This window comes from Sarcophilus harrisii, chromosome 2 (genome assembly GCF_902635505.1).
Source record: "Sarcophilus harrisii chromosome 2, mSarHar1.11, whole genome shotgun sequence".
NCBI classification, from domain to species: Eukaryota; Metazoa; Chordata; class Mammalia; order Dasyuromorphia; family Dasyuridae; genus Sarcophilus; species Sarcophilus harrisii.
Window position 1 is genome coordinate 491,183,691 of NC_045427.1, and position 19,753 is coordinate 491,203,443.

Sequence of the window (19,753 nt, forward strand, 5' to 3'; positions counted from 1 at the left end):
ATCATGCACAATTACACTGAAGGATTTATTATGAAAAATCCTATCCATACCTAGAGAAGGAACTGATTGTGTCTGAATACAGTTTGATGCATTCTCTATTTCACTCTTTCTTTTAAACTTAATTTTTCTTGAGGGGTTTTTATTTTCATTAGGATGGGAGATCTGTTTTCTTTCACAACTTGACTTTTATGAAAACGTTTTGTATAACTTCACATGTGGTTTTTTAATTGTGGGTGGGTTTAAGGGAGAGAACCTAGAACTCAGAAATCTTAAAAACAAATTTTTAAAAAATGTTTTAAATGTAACTGGGGGAAAATATTAAATAAATTAATTTTTAAAATTTTAAGAATTGAAGCCATTCTCCAATTGATAAATAGTCAAAGGATATGAACAGGGTAATTTTCAGATAAAGAAATTAAAATAATTTTTAGTTATATGAAAAGTTGGTCTAAATCACTATTGATCAGAGAAATGCAACTCTGAGGTACCATTCTACATTTCTCAGATTGGCTACAATGACTGGAAAATATAATGATGAATTGTTGGAGGGGATACAGGAAAACTGAGATACATGTAATGTTGGTGAAGTTGTGAACTGGTTCAACCATTCCAGAGAGTAATTTGGAATTATGCCCAAAGGCTATCAAACTGTGCATGCCCTTTGATTCAAAAGTATTTCTACTGGGTTTATATCCCAAAAAAATCATAAAGGAGAGAAAGGGACCCACATGTGCAAAAATGTTTGTGGCAGCCCTTCTTGTAGTAGAAAGAAACTGGAAACTAAATGGATGCCCATCAATTGGAGAATGGCATATATAATAATACATGAAATTATATTCATGAGTCTACATATTCTTTGCTTCCTTATAGGTTATTCTTTTGTTCTCTACTAAGTACTATTTTACTTTGTTCTTCTTTCCCCTTTTATCCCCTTCCCAATTCCTATAATTAAGTACAGATATATTGACATATTGTGTTTCACCAGTCTGCATTTGCTCGAGGTACAAATTTGTTCTGTTTATTTGGGAAATCTGCAGAGTTTGACATTTACTGACCTACTCCTCTATCTCCCCAGAATCCTCCCCCTAAGGTAGATTTTTACACTCAATTAAGTGTGTTTGTTACTCTCTCTTTGAGCCAGTTCTGATGATAAGGTTCAAATGTTCCCTGCTACTACCCCTATTTTCCCTTCTACCATAATAGTTCTTTCATGCCCCTTTGATGTGAAATAATGTATCCCATGTAATCTCTCAATTTCTTTTTCTCCCAATGCATTTTTCTTACTCCTTAGTTTTATGTTTTTATTTCACTTTTTGGCTATTGTCCCATCATATTCAATTCACACCTGCATCCTGTGTTTTTAATATTTCTAACCATTCTAATAGTAATAAAGTTCTTAATAATTTCCAGTGTCGCCTTTGCATAGAAGAAAATAAACAATTTAACCTTTTTGAATTCTTTATGTTTACTCTTTCCTATTTATGTTGTTATGTTTCTGTTGAGTCTTGTATTTGAAAATCAATTTTCCTGTTCATCTCTTGTATTTTAATTAGGAATGTTTGAAAGTACTATGTTTCATTAAATATCCATTTTTCTCCTGAGGGATTATACCCAGTTTTGCTGAGTAGATGATTCTTGATTGTAATTTGAACTGATGCCAAGTGAAGTAAGCAAAAACAAGGAAATAGCCTACAAAATGATTATAATAATCAAAATTAAAAGAACAGCCACTGGAAAACATTCAAAAGTGAAGGCTACAAAATTAGGATAATGACAATATGACTCTCCCCCAAAATATTACCCCCCCATCCTCTTTTGCTGAATTGGAAGATCTACTAGTATGGAACAATGTATTTTGAGTTTTTTATGTATTCATCAGTTTTGACCTTTTTCCTTCTCTTCATCTTTTTCTTGACTTAAAAATTATTCTGTGATATATGTGAAAGCTCCATTATATGGGAAAGAGCAATGGAACTTCAAACAAACTTCCATAGAAAAATATATATAAATATAAAAATATTTTATATATCTATATATAACAATATACACATATCTAAATATATGAATGTAAGACTTACAAAATGTATTTTATGTAAAAATAAAAATATAATATAATTAAATATGAACATATATAATATAAAATATATAAATATAATTAATATGTAAATATAATATGTATAAATAAAAAGTCAATAAACTTTAACATTTCTAAAAGAAAGCATCATAAATGTAGCCTCTAGAAAGTAGGAGGCAAGAGGATTTTGAATCACATATTGAATTGTAGAAAAATTGGAAATAAGGTGTCCATTTGAGGAATGTATGCACAAATTGTGACATATAAATGTAATGAAATATTATAATAAAATTAAAATTTGAAAAACTCGGAGAAATATAGGAAGACATATGAATGATGTAACATAAAACAAGTAAATCAGAACAATATACACAATGACTATAAAATGTAAAAAAAAATAGATCATTAAAACAAAACCATAATCTGTGGGATTACAGTGATCAATATTGCCCTTGATGGAAATATAGCTTCTAGGAGAGATGGCAGTAATTTTAAGGTCCTCTGACCTTGGGTGCTCCTGTCCTAACAATCTGTTAGTGATTCAAAAGTCTTCTGGCTTTGGAATCTGTGATCCTGAGGTTCCCTGCCCCCCCCCCCAACTTTACAGTACTATTGTTCAGACAATCTGTCTGTCAATGTTTGTAAAAGCCTTCTGGTCTAGGAATATATATATATATATATATATATATATATATATATATATATATATATATATATTTTTTTTTATTTAATAGCCTTTTATTTACAGGTTATATGTATGTGTAACTGCATTAATAATTGCCAAACCTCTTGTTCCAATTTTTCACCTCTACCCCTCCCCCTCCCCAGATGGCAGGATGACCAGTAGATGTTAAATATATTAAAATATAAATTAGATACACAATAAGTATACATGACCAAACCGTTATTTTGCTGTACAAAAAGAATCAGACTCTGACATATTGTACAATTAGCTTGTGAAGGAAATCAAAAATGCAGGTGGGCATAAATATAGGGATTGGGAATTCAATGTAATGGTTTTAGTCATCACCAGAGTTCTTTCTCTGGGCGTAGCTGGTTCAGTTCATTACTGCTCCATTGGAAATGATTTGGTTGATCTCGTTGCTGAGGATGGCCAGGTCCATCAGAACTCATATAGTATTGTTGTTGAAGTATATAATGATCTCCTGGTCCTGCTCATTTCACTCAGCATCAGTTCGTGTAAGTCTCTCCAGGCCATTCTGAAATCATCCTGTTGGTCATTTCTTACAGAACAATAATATTCCATAATATTCATATACCACAATTTATTCAGCCATTCTCCAACTGATGGGCATCCACTCAGTTTCCAGTTTCTAGCCACTACAAAGAGAGCTCTGGCCTAGGAATATAATATTATTTCTTTCCTTAGACTTTAGAGAAGATATATTAGTGATTCAAAGACTCTCCAACCTTAAATTACTATTGTACTGACAATCTTGTCTGTCAATGATTCTAAAATCTTCTGGCCTTAAGATATTCCTAGCTCTGTTGGTCAGTGATAACCAAATTCCTGAGAATACTTCTCAGTTCTACCTCTGGGCCATAAAATTAGCATATCAGTGACATGAGGAATTGGATAAATGTGTCTTCTAGCTAAAAATTCTTTTGGAATTTAGCCCACTTCAATTGGCATTACAAATAAAATACATTTTTCCCTTTGACTTGGATATGAGTTCAAGTCTGCAAATTCTTTTGAGACACCTCACAACACTAGTCTATGAACCCCAACCTTTTGGGGTCCCTTCCAAACCTCAACATTTGGTGGCCTGGTATAGGGAGAGTCTGGCCTCACTTGGCTTAATTCCCTCCTTGTCAAGGTAACCCCCCCATTTTTTTCTCTGAATCCTATAGCTGGACACCCCAAGACACTGGGAAAAGGCTTCTCTGGGTTATTCTGAGCTCCACACTCAGCAAGTTTTCTTTGACTGGGAAAGCCCAGACTTGGAAATTCTTGCAATTTTCAGCAAAGTTCCTAGGGAACCTTTGCCACTTTTCACCTCTGATATACCAGAGGACATGAAGTGCTATAGGGTTTTGGCAGAATTTTATGACTTCTGGCAAAAATGGGACAGTCCTCTTTCATGTCATTTTTGCCTGTGTCTGCATCTCTGTGCAGAATGTCTGTGTCATGTTTGTTGTGTAAGCTAGATTTTGTTACCTGGAAAGATTTAAAATGCAAACAGCAAGAAAAAACTTGGGGCAGCTAGGTGGTGCAGTGGATAGAGCACCAGCCCTGAAGTCAGGAAGACCTGAGTTCAAATCTGGTCTCAGACACACAACACTTCCAGCTGTGTGACCCTGGGCAAGTCACTTAACCCCAATTGCCTCAGCAAAAAAAAAAAAAAAAAAAAAGATAAGAAAAAAACCTCCATGCTCAAGTTAGAATACTGGGAAGATTTTTTTTTTTTAAAAGTTAACTTTTTCCTATGAACTTCAGCTCTGGCCAAGCTTGGAGCTACACAAAAAAGTTAGCTAATTAAAATCAAAATAAAATCTTAGCAGATTCTCAAACTTTTGAGAGTAATGATTAGGAAGTTTGGCAATCAGTCATTTTAAGATTGCAAGAAAAATTCTTGAAACAATGAGGATAATTCCAGAAATTTATCCCATTCTGAGAAAAAAGAAAAAGGAAAAAAAAAAAACCTAGGTAAATAGCAACTTTTTGCTAATTCTTCCTTGACTCCTATTTTGTCTGGATTCCCCTTCTGCACTTCAGGAAAGCATTCTAGAAGGTATTATGGGACACTCTCCACTCCACCCCCCAGAGTCCAGAGTCTAGTTCAGTTGTGGGGTTTGCTAACAAGATTGATATAGCCCAAGTCCATCTGTGTGCTAACTCTTCTTATCTCAGATCATATTAAGAAAAGAGAATGCTAAAGTACTGTAGGACAGCTCAAATTCTGTCTATCTGTAGAAATGGGGGAAGCAGCTGTGGAGACTCTACACAACCTTGCCCAAACACCTTCCCAACTCAGCTTAGGAAAATGTAGATGGAGTGGGGGTCCGACTCCATGGTCAGCCTTCCTTGAGTCCTAGCACCTGAAAGTAGCATCAAAAGGAAATCCTGGTACCAGGCACTCCAGCCTTCAGCAAGTTCCTAGGAAGAATTCGGACCCATCATGTTAAACCTAAAATTGATAATTACTGTCTGTGAGGAGGATTGAGGTAAAAGCCTTATCAGTTCACCACCAAAAATGAGGTATGCAACAAATACTTTCACAGAGCGGGGAGAAGTATCAAACAGTACAGCCCATGAAAACACTAAAAATAGTTGGGTTAAGCCACAACAAGCTCAGTCCCTTCCCTGGGGTCTCTGTCAACTCCCCTTAATTTGTAAGCTTGCTGGTTTTCTTTAAACCATCAAGGTAAGCAAGATCATCAGCCCTGAGAAATGAGCCTATTTAGGATTTAAGGTTCCTAAAAAAGAAATGTGTTTACTAAAAATCTATAAGCTTGTAAAATAAATGATTCTTTGTACCAAGATCAGTTTAAACATATAAAACAGGTTAAACAAAAATCTCATGAGTATAAGTCCTGGTAAAATTTTAAAATAATTTATCTAGCTCTAAACTGTGATTAGTAATTTGCTATTAGACATAAAATATCTTGGGATGGTAACTGATATTCTTTTGAATTTTGAATTTGATTTTCTGATCATTAAGTCAGTAACTCACCATTCGAGAGAAATGCCATAAATTACTCAGAGGAATGCCTTCCTGAATTATCATGAGTGTCATTATCTGGGCAAGAGCTGCAAGGACAATCTTAGCCTCTGCTTAAGGTGATTTCCTTCTGACTCAGTTTCCCAGTTCTGTTTCTTTGTTTCCCACCTGATTATTCCTGAGTCTGGCTATGAGGTGGAATTATTACTGCATGATCGGTTGTCAAACAGATGCTATATCGTGTCATGTATGTGCTCTCAGGCTGAAGCCTGAACGACCCGTTTTGATGCTATTATAATCATGTCCCTGCTTTTTCCTCTTATAGCAAATTTCTATAATCAGAGCAAATGGTCAATAGAAGTCATGAACCCGATACAAGAATCCCAGAGGACAAAATGGTTTTCTACATTAATTCTTAAAGATGCTTTCTTTTGTATACTATTGTATAAAGATTCACAATTTCTTTTTGCGCTTGAATGGGCAAATCCAGAGGAACGTAAACCCCCACCAATTAACATGGACAGTCATGTCCATAACAGGGAGGTTGCTCAGTGTTTCTCTGACAGTTCCCACATATTTGGACAGGCCCTGGCTATCCAGTTTGTAGATGGCATCTTGATCTTCAGCCCCACCTGAGAGGCTTCTCTGGCTGCAGCTGTAAAACCCCTAATTTCCAGCCCCCATCAGGACTTTGAAGTTTCTTTGTCTAAAGGCCCACATTGCCTATCGGTTTGTTAATCACTCCCTGAACCATTGTGTAGTTCTGTGGGGATGACTGAATTTTGTACCTAACTTTAGTTATTACCAAGCCCCTCTATGACTCTATTCAAAGCCCTGACACAATTCCCCTCGAATGGGCCCCTGATCAGGCCAAGGTTTTTAAGACCCCCTGAAAGCTAAACTCATCTCTTGCCCCAGCCTTAGCTCTACCTAAAGGCTTTCAAACTGTACATTGATGGAAGGTGGGGCCAGGTTCTAGGGGTTCCAACTCAGTCTCTGGAACCCTATTCCCGACCCCTTGCTTAGTTCTCAAAGAAACTTGGTGTCTTTGGGATGACCCTGCTGCCTTAGAGCTAGCTGCCACAGCCCTTCTAAATGAGGAAGCCTCCAAAGTCACCCTAGGGCAGCCATTAGAAATTCTAACTTCCCCACTAGGTGCAGAGCATTTTTGCCCTCACAGAATTTTAGCACTGGTTAAAGGAATGAGTGTGAACATCTATACTGACATGTTTTGCATGCTCATGAGGCTCTGGAAAGAAAAGGGATTTTTGACAATTAAGGCAAGATGACCATGGACCTACAGAGGTTTAGGTTTTATAAAGGACAACAGAAAGGGGATTCACTTCAGGCCAAAGAAAATAGGCTTGCAGATTGAGCTGCCCGTGCTGCTGCCCATTTGCTCCTGACCATGCACCTTTAATTCCTCAGCTTCCTGACTCTTACACCCCTTCATATAGCTTGTAAGAAAAAGCCCTTGTTGAAGAAAGAGATTACACTCTTTCTCCTGGGTGGTTTCAAACATCTTCAGGCTAGTTTCTAATCCCAGAATTAAGCCAGTGAGAACTTCTTTTTGGCCTGTCCAGCTCTTTGCAGAATGGCAATGGCTTAGCCTTAACTTCTCAAATAACTGTAAAGGTGGCTAAGGTACTTAAAATTACTTATCATCTACCTGGCGACCTCAGTCTTCTGGGAAGGTAGAGAAAATGAATCATATCCTCAAGTGAATCCTTACTAAGCTGTGCCTGCAGACTGGAGAGAATTAGGTGAAGAATCTCCCATTAGGGAGGACCATAAAAAGTCATTTTGAATACTTCAACTTGCATCAAACTAAGGATACCCCCGCTGGACTCATATTTCCAGAATTGAAAGTATTACTTCTTCTTGTTACTTTTTCTCCCGCAGACATTCCTGAATATTTCTGTGAACTCACAGAGCACCTGAAACTATTCTTCCACAGGATTCCTGGAAACAAACTGGAGAGAGAAATGTGAAATTGTCTGTGTCCTTCTCTCCCTCACTCTGCTTTCTTTCTTGTTATTTTTCACTTTTTCCAGGTGTACTTTTAACAACACTCCACGGATGAGAGTTTTGTTCCTAGTATTTTCTCTCTAGCTCTCTCTTATCACTCTGTGGCCCCTGACAATAGGGAAATAACTCCTTAGTCTTTAGCCAGGCTAGGGCTATGGGCACTGGGAGCACTTAGGATTGTTGGATGGGCCCTCAGCATCCTCGAGGAAGCCCACATATGTGATGTGATGCATTATTTGCAAAGGCCCCATGCCCAAATGTCACCATCCCCACCCTGGATACTACCCCATTTGTACTAGCTACCCCTCCCCCCCAGAGGAAATAACTTTCAGCTATCTCCTATTTTTTTTCCAGAAAGAATCTCCTACCCACATATTTCAATACCTATCTGTATCCATACCTGTATCTCACAGGTACAGAAATTGTCACTGTGATCCATAATGGCCATTATACATCCTAGGTTTGTGCTACTAATCCTATGAGAGCATGTGAGTGCAACCCCTCTCACTCCTGCTGCAATTTTACCTCAGAAACCTGGACAAATTGTGCAGGTACATCAAGGGCTCGCTGTTTGGCCTGTGGGCCATCCCTAGAAATAATTGTAGGATATCCATTCCAAAATTATTCTGGCAAACTCCCTCATAATGCTTCTATACCACCTTCTTTGAAGCTTCTTCATAATCTCCTGAGAACTAACATTGGTAGTTTTTGGTAGATTTGCTTCTTCCAGACTCCAAGCTATGAACCTCCAAGTATTTGTTCACCCTGAATATCATCAGCTAATTGATTCTGACACTCAGGACTCCACTGAATGCTGCTGCTGCCATCTTCAAGTCACATGTTTCCTCTACTCAGTCTGAACACCTCTAGGCAGGACAGCTCTACACCCTTTATCAGCATAAAGCAGCTCCAGAAGATGAGATCTCTGTCTCTTTCTCCCAACTGAACTTGAGAGGGGAAATGATGGAATGTAGCTTCTAGGGGAGACAGAAATAATTTTAAGGTCCTCTGACCTTGGAGTGCTTCAGTTCTAACAATCTGTCAGTGATCTAGTCTTCTGACTTTGGAATCTGTGATCCCGAGGTCCTGCCCCACCCTCCCCGAAATTGCAGTACTATTGTTCAGGCAATCTGTCTGTCGATGGTTGTAAAAATCTTCTGGCCTAGGAATATTAGACTTTAGGGAAGATATATTAGTGATCTTGAGACTCTTTAACCTTAGAAAACTATTGTTTTGAAAATCTTGTCAGTCAATGATTTTAAAGTCTTCTGGCCTTAATATAATCCTAGATCTGCTGGTCAGTGATAAACAAATTCCTGAGACCACTCCTCAATTCTACCTCTAGACCAGGGGTCCTCAAACTACGGCCCAAGGGCCAGATGCAGTAGCTGAGGACTTTTATCCCCCTCACCCAGGGCTACGAAGTTTCTTTATATAAAGGCCCACAAAACAAAGTTTTTGTTTTTACTATAGTCCGGCCCTCCAACAGTCTGAGGGACAGTGAATTGGCCCCCTATTTAAAAAGTTTGAGGACCCCTGATATAGACCATAAAATTAACATATCAATGGCATGGAGAACTAGATAAATGTGTCTCTTTGCTTTTGGTTCTTTGCTAAAAATTCTTTTGGAATTTAGCCTGCTTCAATTGGTATTACGATTACAATAAACTTTCCTCCTTGACTTGGATATGGGTTTAAGCCTGAAAATTCTTTTGAGACACCTCATTACACTGCTCTGCAAACCCCAATTTTTTGGGGTCCCTTTCCAACCTCAACATTACCAGGGAAAAGAAATATACCTTTATTTTTTCCTCTCTGGACAGGTAAGAAATTGAGAATTTAGACAAAGATTTTGTTGCTGTTGTTTTTATTGATTATGCTGAAATGATCATCTTTATTACAAGGGAAAGTTCACTTGATAGATTAGAGGTATGCTACATACAGAATTAATTTAAATGTAATTAATGGAACTCAAAAGATACTAATAAAACATCAGAAAGTTGAGGTGACTGGACAAACTCCCAGAGACTTGATAAGATCTTTCTTCTTGCTTCACTTTTTGGGGAATGGGGTGTGGATCCTTATAGTTTCCCAAACAGACTCAGAACACCTCATTTACAAGGGGGAAAATCTGACATTTATAGGAAACTATCCCACTAGAGATTCTTTCTTTAATTAAGCAAAACATAGATGAAGGCTGAATCTCTTTGGGGATAGCAGATTATCCATATTAATTATTCTTTGGAGGATGGAGGAGGAGGTATTCCCATAAGACAAAGATGCGGCTTCCTTAGAATTCCTGTGGGGTAGTGAAAAGAACATGATTACAAAATTTATCCATAGGCAGATTTAGGAACAAGTAGTGAATGGTAATGAAAATATTAGTCTACAAAGTAAAGACAAGGACAAATGGGATCCAAGTTAGGGATATTTCCATTCTATGACATTCTCCTTCTAGTCACAAATTGAGAAAACAGAGATAAAAAGGACCTACCAGCTTCAGATACATCTAAAATGTGTTCTTTCTTAAGTCCTGCATTTATACAAATCTCCTCGAATTTCTTCTTTATATCATCACTCAGATCTGGAGTACGTCCTGTAAAATAAAAAAAATAAAAATTATAATATCACAATAGTGATAAAATCAACAACAATCATTTATATATTACTTTAAGTTTTGTACAACATTTTACATATGAAGCCCCTCTTTATGTTTCTAGAGGAAAAAAAAAGACTTCAATAAAGTTTATGGTAAGTATAGGGCTTTTGGTTCTTGGATTCCCTTTTATTCCTCCCCATTTGTGGCATATTCTTTTGGAGCAAACAATTGTTTGGAATGCAGTGAAAACTATCTTAGGCAGTTTTATCTTTAGATGGAAGCAAAAAATATTTTAAAAAACACATATAGTAAGTAAATAAAAGTTAAAGACAGTAACTTCTAAGGTTAAGTGATAGTTTATCAGGGAGTAATGATAAAGGGGATATAAGGGGATGAAGAGAAGTGGAGAGGAGATAACTTTGTTAAGTTCCAGTAGTGGTAATAGCCATGGAAATAGTAAAGTTGTTTCTCAACACATAACTCCTTAAACAGGTTACTGAAAGAAGTCTCAGTTCAGATTATATTTAGTTTGAGAAAACTAAATATAATCACTTCACTTGGAAGTGGCTGGTCACTGGCATTTGTGCACATCTGCATCTTCCGGTATCTCTCCCCTCTTCAGAGTTCCCATATTCCTGAACTTCACCCCACCCTTGCTTTTAGTGAAGCTTCAGCCTTACTATTATCCTTTAGCTTCTTTTTCTAATATCTTTTATAGAAAGGGCGCTACACATATATGATCTCATTTAATCTTCAATTAAGATGAGAATGATTGCAGATTCTCTCTTTTGTGATAATGCAGAGGGGTGTCAGGAGATAGTGGCTGAATGATAATATGGAAGAACTCTATACTACTATTCCGGGCATCTCAAATGACAATTTTGGAGTTAGTAGCTTCCATGTAGACTGGTTTAAATATGGCATTTCATATTCAGTCATAAAGGAGGACAGATTATCTTTTAATGGTTAGTAATCTATTAGTCAATCAGCAAATACATGTATGTCAGGCATTTTGCTAGATGTAGGTAAAATGATTGCCCCAAAGACAGAATATAACATCTTCACATAAATAAATATAAGATATAATATAAATGTATATATATACATATATATATAAACAATGTATACAAAACACAAAATCTGTGCAATATAATTTCATGGAGGGCAAGAGAACACTAACTGGGGCAACTAACTGGGGCAATTATAAATGACCTCTTGAAGGATTTGGTCCTTGCATTGACCCTTGAATGGAATTAAGGGCTCCAAGAGATTGAGATGAAGAGGGATAGTAATGTAGGTTTGGGAAAAGTTTTGTACTAAGTCACAGATATAGAATATGGATGTCATATTTCAAGAATAGAATAGTATCCAATTTGTATAGAATACAGAGTATGTGAATGGGTGTATGATGTTATTAGATCAGAGGGCCAGTTTATGAAAGACTTCAGTGTCAAATAAAGGAGTCTATAATTTCCTCTAGAAGTAATAGTGAACATTTTTTATTGTACTGTATTATAGAAATTATTGTTTCAATCTATTAAATTGAAACTATCATTAAAAAAAGAATAGAATGATAATAACTGTGTTTTAAAAACAATTTGGTAGCTTCATGGAGAATTAGTTTAAAAAGAAAGAGGTTGTTTATAGGAAGACCCATTCAAATCATAAATTTTTGTAATATACTATGTGACAAATTATGAAGGTCTGGATTAAAGTTATTGTGACAAGAGGACAAGAAAAAAAATAAATGATAGAAATGCTATGAAAGCAGAAATGAAAAGCTTCAGTAATTGATTGTATATGTGTGATGAGTAAGAATCAAGTCAGTCATGTGATCATCAAAGTAGCTGATGAGTCACTTTTTCAAAACTTCTTCAGCCTTCCAATCTCCCTCTCCCTTCCAAAAAAGGAATGATGTGACAGATGTAGAGAGATTACACTAGATTCACACAAGAAGACAGGATTAGGATCAAGGTAAAATCCTTTATGAATTAGCCCTAGGGAAATTTAGGCACTGAGCACAGGCTCAATGTCTCTCCCATGCTAATACTTGGAGGAATTGTATAAGCAAACTTGGAGGTTTGTATGAAGCCTGTGCTGGGATGCCATACTGCTGGAGAGATCCAGCCCAATCCTGATTCTCTCAAACAAAAACGTCTCAATCCTACCTTCAAAGCTGAGCTTAAATGTGACTAGATCTATGACACATCAGCTTGTCATAAGTGATCCCTTCCCATTCTGAACTACCATAGCATTTGTCCATCCCTTTTATCTTGAAATTTTACATGTTGCCTTGTAATATTTTGTATATATTTTACCTCCAATCCTAGATTATAAACCTCATGAGGGGTTTTCTTTATATTCCCCATTACATATGTATAGGGCAGTGTTGTAGACAGCAGGAAATGTACATATATACAAACATACACACATATACAAATGAATGTGTATATATGTGTATGTTGCCTATATTTTTTCACCTCCCATTTTTCCACTCAATTGTCATTTATACATATAGACATATAAATAAGATTGAATAAATAAATAAATAATTTTATCACATGATAAAGTAAAGTTTCTGATAAATAACTTGTCTCTCTCCCTTGATCCTTATTTAAGTAGTGAAAAAGGATTCTTAAAGAAGATTTTGTATCGTATTGTTCACTAATTCATTCAGCATGCACTTATTAACAATTTATGGTGTGCCAAGCACTAGTAGACTCTGGGGACAAAATGACAAAGATGAAACAGTCCATTCCTTCAAAAAGTTTACCTTCTATTAAAGAAAGTTCAGAGGTATCTTCAGAAGTAGATGAAACAGTCTGCTGGTGACAGATTTGTTGTCCTGAAAAGCATTTCCCCTGATTTGGGCATTGCACATGACAACTAGACACATTTTATCCCTAAGTCTATACGTTTCCTTTCTTTCTTTCTTTACTCTTCCCTTATGAAAAAGGATAAGCATTGGGGCAGTTATAAAATACGTACCAAAGAGATGTCCCCAAAGTGTCACTTCCTTATTGTTGTGGTTATACAAGATAAATATGACATATTCATCTTCCTTGAAACTTTTAATGTAGAGATCATTAATTCCTGAATCTGTGAAGCAAAGAGAAGTCAAGGTCAGAATTTTCGATACAATGACTTGAAGTCTATTAGGAGTTGAATGTTATCAAAGATTTTTTTCTCAAGGGTTTCTGGAAACCTGAGTCCCATCATAACCTCTGAGACTACATGTAAACTGCCACTCTGTTCACAAACCTTTGTCTTTGCTCCTCCTAACCCTCTACAGATGCACATAATTTTTCTTAGAGATGGAAAACTGCTTACTCCAACCACCTCACACAATTATTTTTCATTTTACTTTCATCAGTCAGGGCTGATGAAATTTCTGCAAGAGGAGCTAAGAGAGTTAAAGCCTTTGATCTCTACTTTGCATAGAATAATCATACAGAAATTGAGGGAGGGTGGTGAGAAGCTTAAGATGTCTCTCCCTATCACAAAAGGCAGTGGTTTGTATTGTCTCTGATTCCTAGACACTTCTTTGCTTATCAATAGGTCCTTTAATTCATTTCAAAGCATAAGCTTTGAAAGCTGAAATTCATTGAGATTCTCATTTATACTTACATTTCACCTTCATTGGGCTATCTTTCTCAGGTGGGTTAGCAGACACAGAAAATTGAATGCATTTTCCATTTTCTCTGAAAATAAACAGTAGCATTTGAATAACATTTAAATATACATAAGAAATTTGACATTTATCCTACATTCCTTCCAAATTTATTTGTTATTTCAATTTTATTTCCCCAAATTTACTGTTTATAATCCTAAGAATAATATTATACACAAAAATTACTCAAAAAGATTAAACGACTCACCATTTAAAAATTACTGAGTATATTTGTACATACTACTTTCAAAATGTGTGATCTTTATATGGTGTAAATGATGGCAGTTAACCAACCAAAGCAATCAGTTAGATAGGGCATTTATTCTTCTTTTATTCTGCATAAAGAGACCTGAGATGCTAACTTTAATTATGGAAAAGTTAAATCATAGCAAATGATGGAATTTGCCCCCTTATAAACTGTATGACCTTGGGAAAAGTCATTTAATCTCTATGAATTTCAGTATTCTTATCTGTAATGAGAATGGGAATAGTAATACTTGCCCTACCTATCTTCCTTCATTTCCCATGAGCTACACTCTTAATTCCACTCCAACAATTGTCAGTCCCCCACTAGTACTTTCTCCCTCCCCTGATTTTTGGAATCTTTTTGTATGTTGTCCTCCCCCATTAAAAATTCCTTGAGGTCTGGAACTACCTTTTCTTTTTTCTTTTTGTCCCTAGACCTTAGCACACTTCTGGGAACATTTTTGTTATTTAGTAGTTTCAGTGGTTTCTGATGGTGTGCCATCATTTAAGTTTTTGCTGACAAAGATGCTGCATGGTTTGCCATTACTTCTCCAGGTCATTTTATAGATGAACAAATTGAGCCAAGCAGCATTAAGTAACTTTTATTACCCAGCTAATAACTACAGTCTGAGGCTAGATTTGAAATTAGGTTTTCCTAACTCTGGGCTCTGCCCTCTATCCACTCTGCCAACTAGCTACTCTTTTTGGAATGTGGCAGGTGCTTAATAGGTATTAACTGAATTATATGCCTTGTATCATGTTGTATTGTTTCCATATCACAGAAGAGAATTTTGAAATTCAGAAATTAAATTGTTCAAAATCATGCAGTTTGTGTAAGAGGCAAAAGATACTTTGTAACATTGAAAGCAGTATATAGATATAAACTGTTATTATTTTCTCTTCACAGCATCCAAAGAAAGATGCATAGAACAGATAAAACATTGACCTAATTTATAAATACACTTAACACAGGGAGATTAGTCACACAGCTAGTTAGTGTGAAAAAAGGGACCACAGCACAGCCAGAGTTTCTTCATTCATTATGATTCCCTTCCTGGCAATTAATCTGGAGTTGATAGCCTTTGAGACTTAATTTACTCACATCTTCTTTTTTGATGTGGATAAAGTATGCTGAGCATTTAAGGTTTTTTTTTTTTTTTTTTTTTTTTTTTTAAAGGTGTGTAATGCCTATTAATATCCTCCATAGTCTGCATGGCAATGTCACTAGTGTATCAGAGTGATATTGTGTGCCAGCTTCTGTTCTCTCTTTCTTGGTTTTCTTTCTGTCTTCCTAGCAGAGATGGCTCCAGGATCACAAACTATTTTTGTGATGATTAGCCTCTGAGCAGTGAATCAAGGAAGATTGAGAGGGAAAGAAAGAAGCAACTCTTCTAATTGATATATTTTTTAAAAAGTGATTCTCTATATATTTCACATTTCTCCCCCTTGTATACACTGCTTAAGTCTGTGTTGCCTATTATTGGAGCCTTTTCCCTTCCAAGGTGGTCCTATGTTTTCATTAGACCAACTATGGCATGGAAGCTTCAACAGTTACTAGCTCCTGGGCCAGACTAAGTCCAATCTGGCTGAGATAAAGGAACCCAGAGCAGGACTTTAAATCAGGTTTCCACATTCACCAGTTAACAGGGGAATATTTACCTTTTGAAGAAGACTGCACGCAGGTTACCATTCTCTACAATGAGTTTTTGGACAAAAATCCTCAAGGGACCTCCTTCCTCAATCTTAGCTGTAACATTTGAGGCCAGTGCAACAGTGTACCAGGTTCCTGAGAGCTGTGGAATAAAAACTGGGTAAGATTTGAAGAAAGGAAAGCACACTAGTCATAGGATCATGAGATTCTGGAGCTGGGTGGTACTTTGGTCCAAATTTCACATATTATATAAAAGGAAATGTAGGCTTCCAGAACAAAACAAAATTGATTCCTTCCCCAACTCTGCCTTGTAGGAAAAAATTAGAATAAGTGTTGACAGTTGGAGCTTGTCCTGGTTCTCATATTAACTATCTGCACAGTCTTGGGAATGTTACCTTATATATTGAAAAGTTTTTTCTCATTTTTGTCATCTAGTAAATGGAAATGATAAAATTTGTACTGTGTGTTTTGAGGCTGTTCGGAGAATAACATAACTTCTACTGTCCTTCCTCAATCTTGCCTTTAGAAAGGCTGATCAATTCTGTTGCAATTATTTGAGAGCATAGTGAGGATAGGGATTGCCACAGAAACAGGGATATCTATTCTACGATTTAACAGTTTAGTATACTCCTATTTCGCTTGAGGGATATGGGTTGATCCTGAGTCCCTTTTCTGATTCTAATCACTGGGAAGGCCCTGTAGGTTTTTATTCCTCTCTTTTCTGCCTATATCTGAGATCACTCCATAAACCATGGTAGAAACTGTCTCAACATGTGACAGGTAGAAAACCCCAAAGTTACCATTTGAATCCTATTGGTAAAGTAGGTAGATTTAAATGGCACATGACTGAAAGAAAATCTCCAAGTGCTATGCTTTGGAGTGTTGGACTAACAGGTTATCCTATGGAATTTGTCTTATTTTACTGACTACTCTCAATCTATAGTAAGAAGCAGAGAGGGTGGTATCTTTTCAGTTAGAATGAAATTAGCCATTTGAAAGAAGTGTATCACTGTGACATATTTAACTTGTATAAGACTGCTTGCCATCTGGGGGAGGGGGTAAAGGAAGGGAGGGGAAAAGTCGGAACAGAAGCGAGTGCAAGGGATAATGTTGTAAAAAAAATTACCCAGGCATGGGCTCTGTCAATAAAAAGTTATTAAAAAAAAAAAAAAAAAGCAAAACAAAAAAAGAAAGAAGTGTATCGTACAATCATAAAACTTTAGACCTAAAGGGTCCTTAGAGATATTCTGACCCAACTTCTACATTTGATCTACTATGTAAAATCTTTCTTGTTACTCTCTTCTCCCTGACAGCTATTAGTGCCCCATCATCCTAAGTTGCTTTCCATATGTTTATATTGAGCATGGCACAATGGTTAGAAAGTTAGTGTCAAAGCTTCTCTGGATGACCTGAAAGCTCCTCTATCACTTAAGAGGTGTGTGGCCTTATATACAATTTTAATGGCTTAGTGGTCCAGGAATTCTCTAAAATTATAAATGTCAGAGAAGGTAATAACTGAAATTGGTAGAAGTTTCTTCATCCAAAAATTCTCTATATCAGTGAGGTCCTAAGTCCCTATATATTACATATATTTATATAGGTATAGGTTGCTTCCACTAATAGAATGAATTTTCTCTTAAGGGAAAAAAGACTATTTCATTTTGTCTGTATTTCTAACACCCAAGCACAGTACCTGACTCATAGTCAATGCTGAACATTAATAGTACTTTTTTGATTGATTGATATAAATTATCCCAATGGATTATTCTGGAAAGATAGAGTTGGACCCTATCCCATTTGGGCTATTTAAAAAGATAACATATGTAGGTCATACGTATACACACACACACACACACACACACACAGAAGCATCACTTTGGACTTTGAGTTGAATTCCAATATATCAGGCTATACAACTACTAAGAAGAACAGCTTTGAATAAGAAGGTGAATCCTTTCCATCTTGCCCCTAGCCCTATCTTTGTCCTGTTCTCCAAGAAGAGCTTCTGTTTTTCTTGTATGTTATTCCTTAAACTTCTTCCAGACCACCCAAGCAACTTACCTGCATCCACCATTTCTTACTTACATCTGGTTGGTGCTCCTTAGAACAGGTATGGTGAGCATGGAGGCCACAGACGAGGGCCAGTCCCAGACTCAGCAGTAGAAGCTGCATCTCGCCCATATTTGTTTCTGTGCTTTCCTAGTAGCAGCTAGGAATATGAGGATTGATTCCAATGAATGCTCTGGGCTTCCAGACCAACTGCTTTTATACTCTTTTATGAGGTCAGGCTTCTGATATGATAGCCCTAGATGGCCTCCCCCAGATGCACTAAAGGATACTTTATGCAGAGTCTCTAATCAATGCTTATCTACTAACTAAGCATTCCAAGGATATTGGCTACCATAACTTTTTGACAATGAATATTTTACATTTCTGAGATATTAAGTTTCAAGAATAATCAGTATCATGTTGGGTCAGCTTTCTCCCTGTTTACAATTCTCATTTAACACGAATTTCCTAAACACCTAAGGAATACAGAACCTTCAATATGGTAGGCTTCATGGGAGAAGTACCCATGGCAAAGAAAACAGAGTCACCTCTATGAGGGATATTATAGTATAGTTGTAGAGATTCAACAAGCATTTATTAAATACCTATTATATACAAAGTAACATTCTTGGAACTAGCCAAGATTAAAAGTTTGCATAGAACTTGATCCCTGTCCTCCTGGAGTTTGCAGTCTAGTAAACAATAATCCATCCTAAGAGCATTTTTTTTTTCCTGTTTTTGTGATTTCAGAGGTTTATGGAACTCTCAGTGAGGAAACTTTTTCTTCCATTCATATACTCAATTGCTCTGCAATTTAAGCAACTTATTCAGATTCACTCAGTCAATATGTATAAAAAGTCACTTAACGCCAATTACCTCAGGAAAAAAAAGTAGAACTCAAACCCTGTGCTCCCCAAGTTAACAAGTATAAAACAAAAGTCCTCTATGAAATCTAAGAAGAACGATGAGGATCACAGCAGACTTCCTCAAGGAAATAACCTTTGAGTTGAGCTTTTAAGAAAATTTAGGAATTCAATATGTGACGATAGGGATGAAGAATATGACAGGCATAGGATATCTTGAGAGCAGAGCGGAGATCTGGCAACAGAAGTCAGGTTTAGGAAAAATAATAAAGTACTTTCTTCACCCAAATCAGAAAAAAAAAAAAATCTGATTTATACAGTGCAAGTTCTGTAGCTTAGAAAACTGAAGCTCAGAGAGGGAAGCTGACTCAATAAGGGTCACATGGAAAGTAAGCCTTAGTGCTTGCCCCATTCTCTTGGGAACTAGGGAAAGTCTTATCTCATCTAGTTAGTTAATAAGAATTTATTAAGCATCTATGTGCCAGGCCTGTGCTAAGCACTGAGAATCCAAATAAAGATAATCTCTGCATTCACATTGTTTACAGCTCAATGGTAGGAAAAACCCCCCACAAAAGTGGAGGAATTAGTGAGTTTGTATAGTGGTCCAAATCTCCTGCTATCAGGCTAGGTGACTATAGGAGATCTTTGAGCCTCAATGTTTTCATCTAGAAAATGGAAGTGATGATCTTTATCTTGCTGGTTTCAAAAGACTGAGTATAAAATGACATAATCTTCAAAAAAGATAAATTGCTATGTCAGTCTGGAATGTTATAGTATATAAATGCAATAGAACATTATTTTTCTATAAAAATCATGAATAGACTGATTTCAGAAAAGCCTGGAAAGACTTACATGAACTGAAGAGATTTCTTAGGAAATACCAGCTCTGA

General features: G+C 36.4%; 1 protein-coding gene across 2 annotated transcripts; it reads right to left on the reverse strand.

Moving 5' to 3' along the window:
• Positions 1–9,635: 9,635 nt before the first annotated feature.
• LOC100924358 (trichosurin) lies at positions 9,636–18,216 on the reverse strand. 2 transcript variants are annotated; one of them, XM_012540640.2, is made up of 6 exons: positions 18,037–18,216; positions 15,960–16,093; positions 14,012–14,085; positions 13,373–13,483; positions 10,280–10,381; positions 9,636–10,084 (listed from the first exon to the last, which is right to left on the reverse strand). In XM_012540640.2, the coding sequence occupies exons 1-6, from the start codon at positions 18,130–18,132 to the stop codon at positions 10,020–10,022; spliced, it is 582 nt and encodes a 193-aa protein (XP_012396094.1). In that variant the 5' UTR covers positions 18,133–18,216; the 3' UTR covers positions 9,636–10,019. The 2 variants fall into 2 exon arrangements, with proteins under 2 accessions (XP_012396094.1, XP_003758835.1); XM_003758787.3 differs by having other exon boundaries at positions 18,013–18,209.
• Positions 18,217–19,753: the final 1,537 nt, after the last annotated feature.

What these genes read in the sequence shown, in the direction of transcription:
- LOC100924358 (XM_003758787.3), bottom strand. Translation starts at nt 18,132, where the DNA reads ATGGGCGAGATGCAGCTTCTACTGCTGAGTCTGGGACTGGCCCTCGTC. An exon ending in CGTGCAGTCTTCTTCAAAAG is followed by an intron (nt 14,086 to 15,959) that starts GTAAATATTCCC and finishes GTTTATTTTCAG; the next exon opens with AGAAAATGGAAAATGCATTC. An exon ending in TAGCCCAATGAAGGTGAAAT is followed by an intron (nt 13,484 to 14,011) that starts GTAAGTATAAAT and finishes TTTGCTTCACAG; the next exon opens with ATTCAGGAATTAATGATCTC.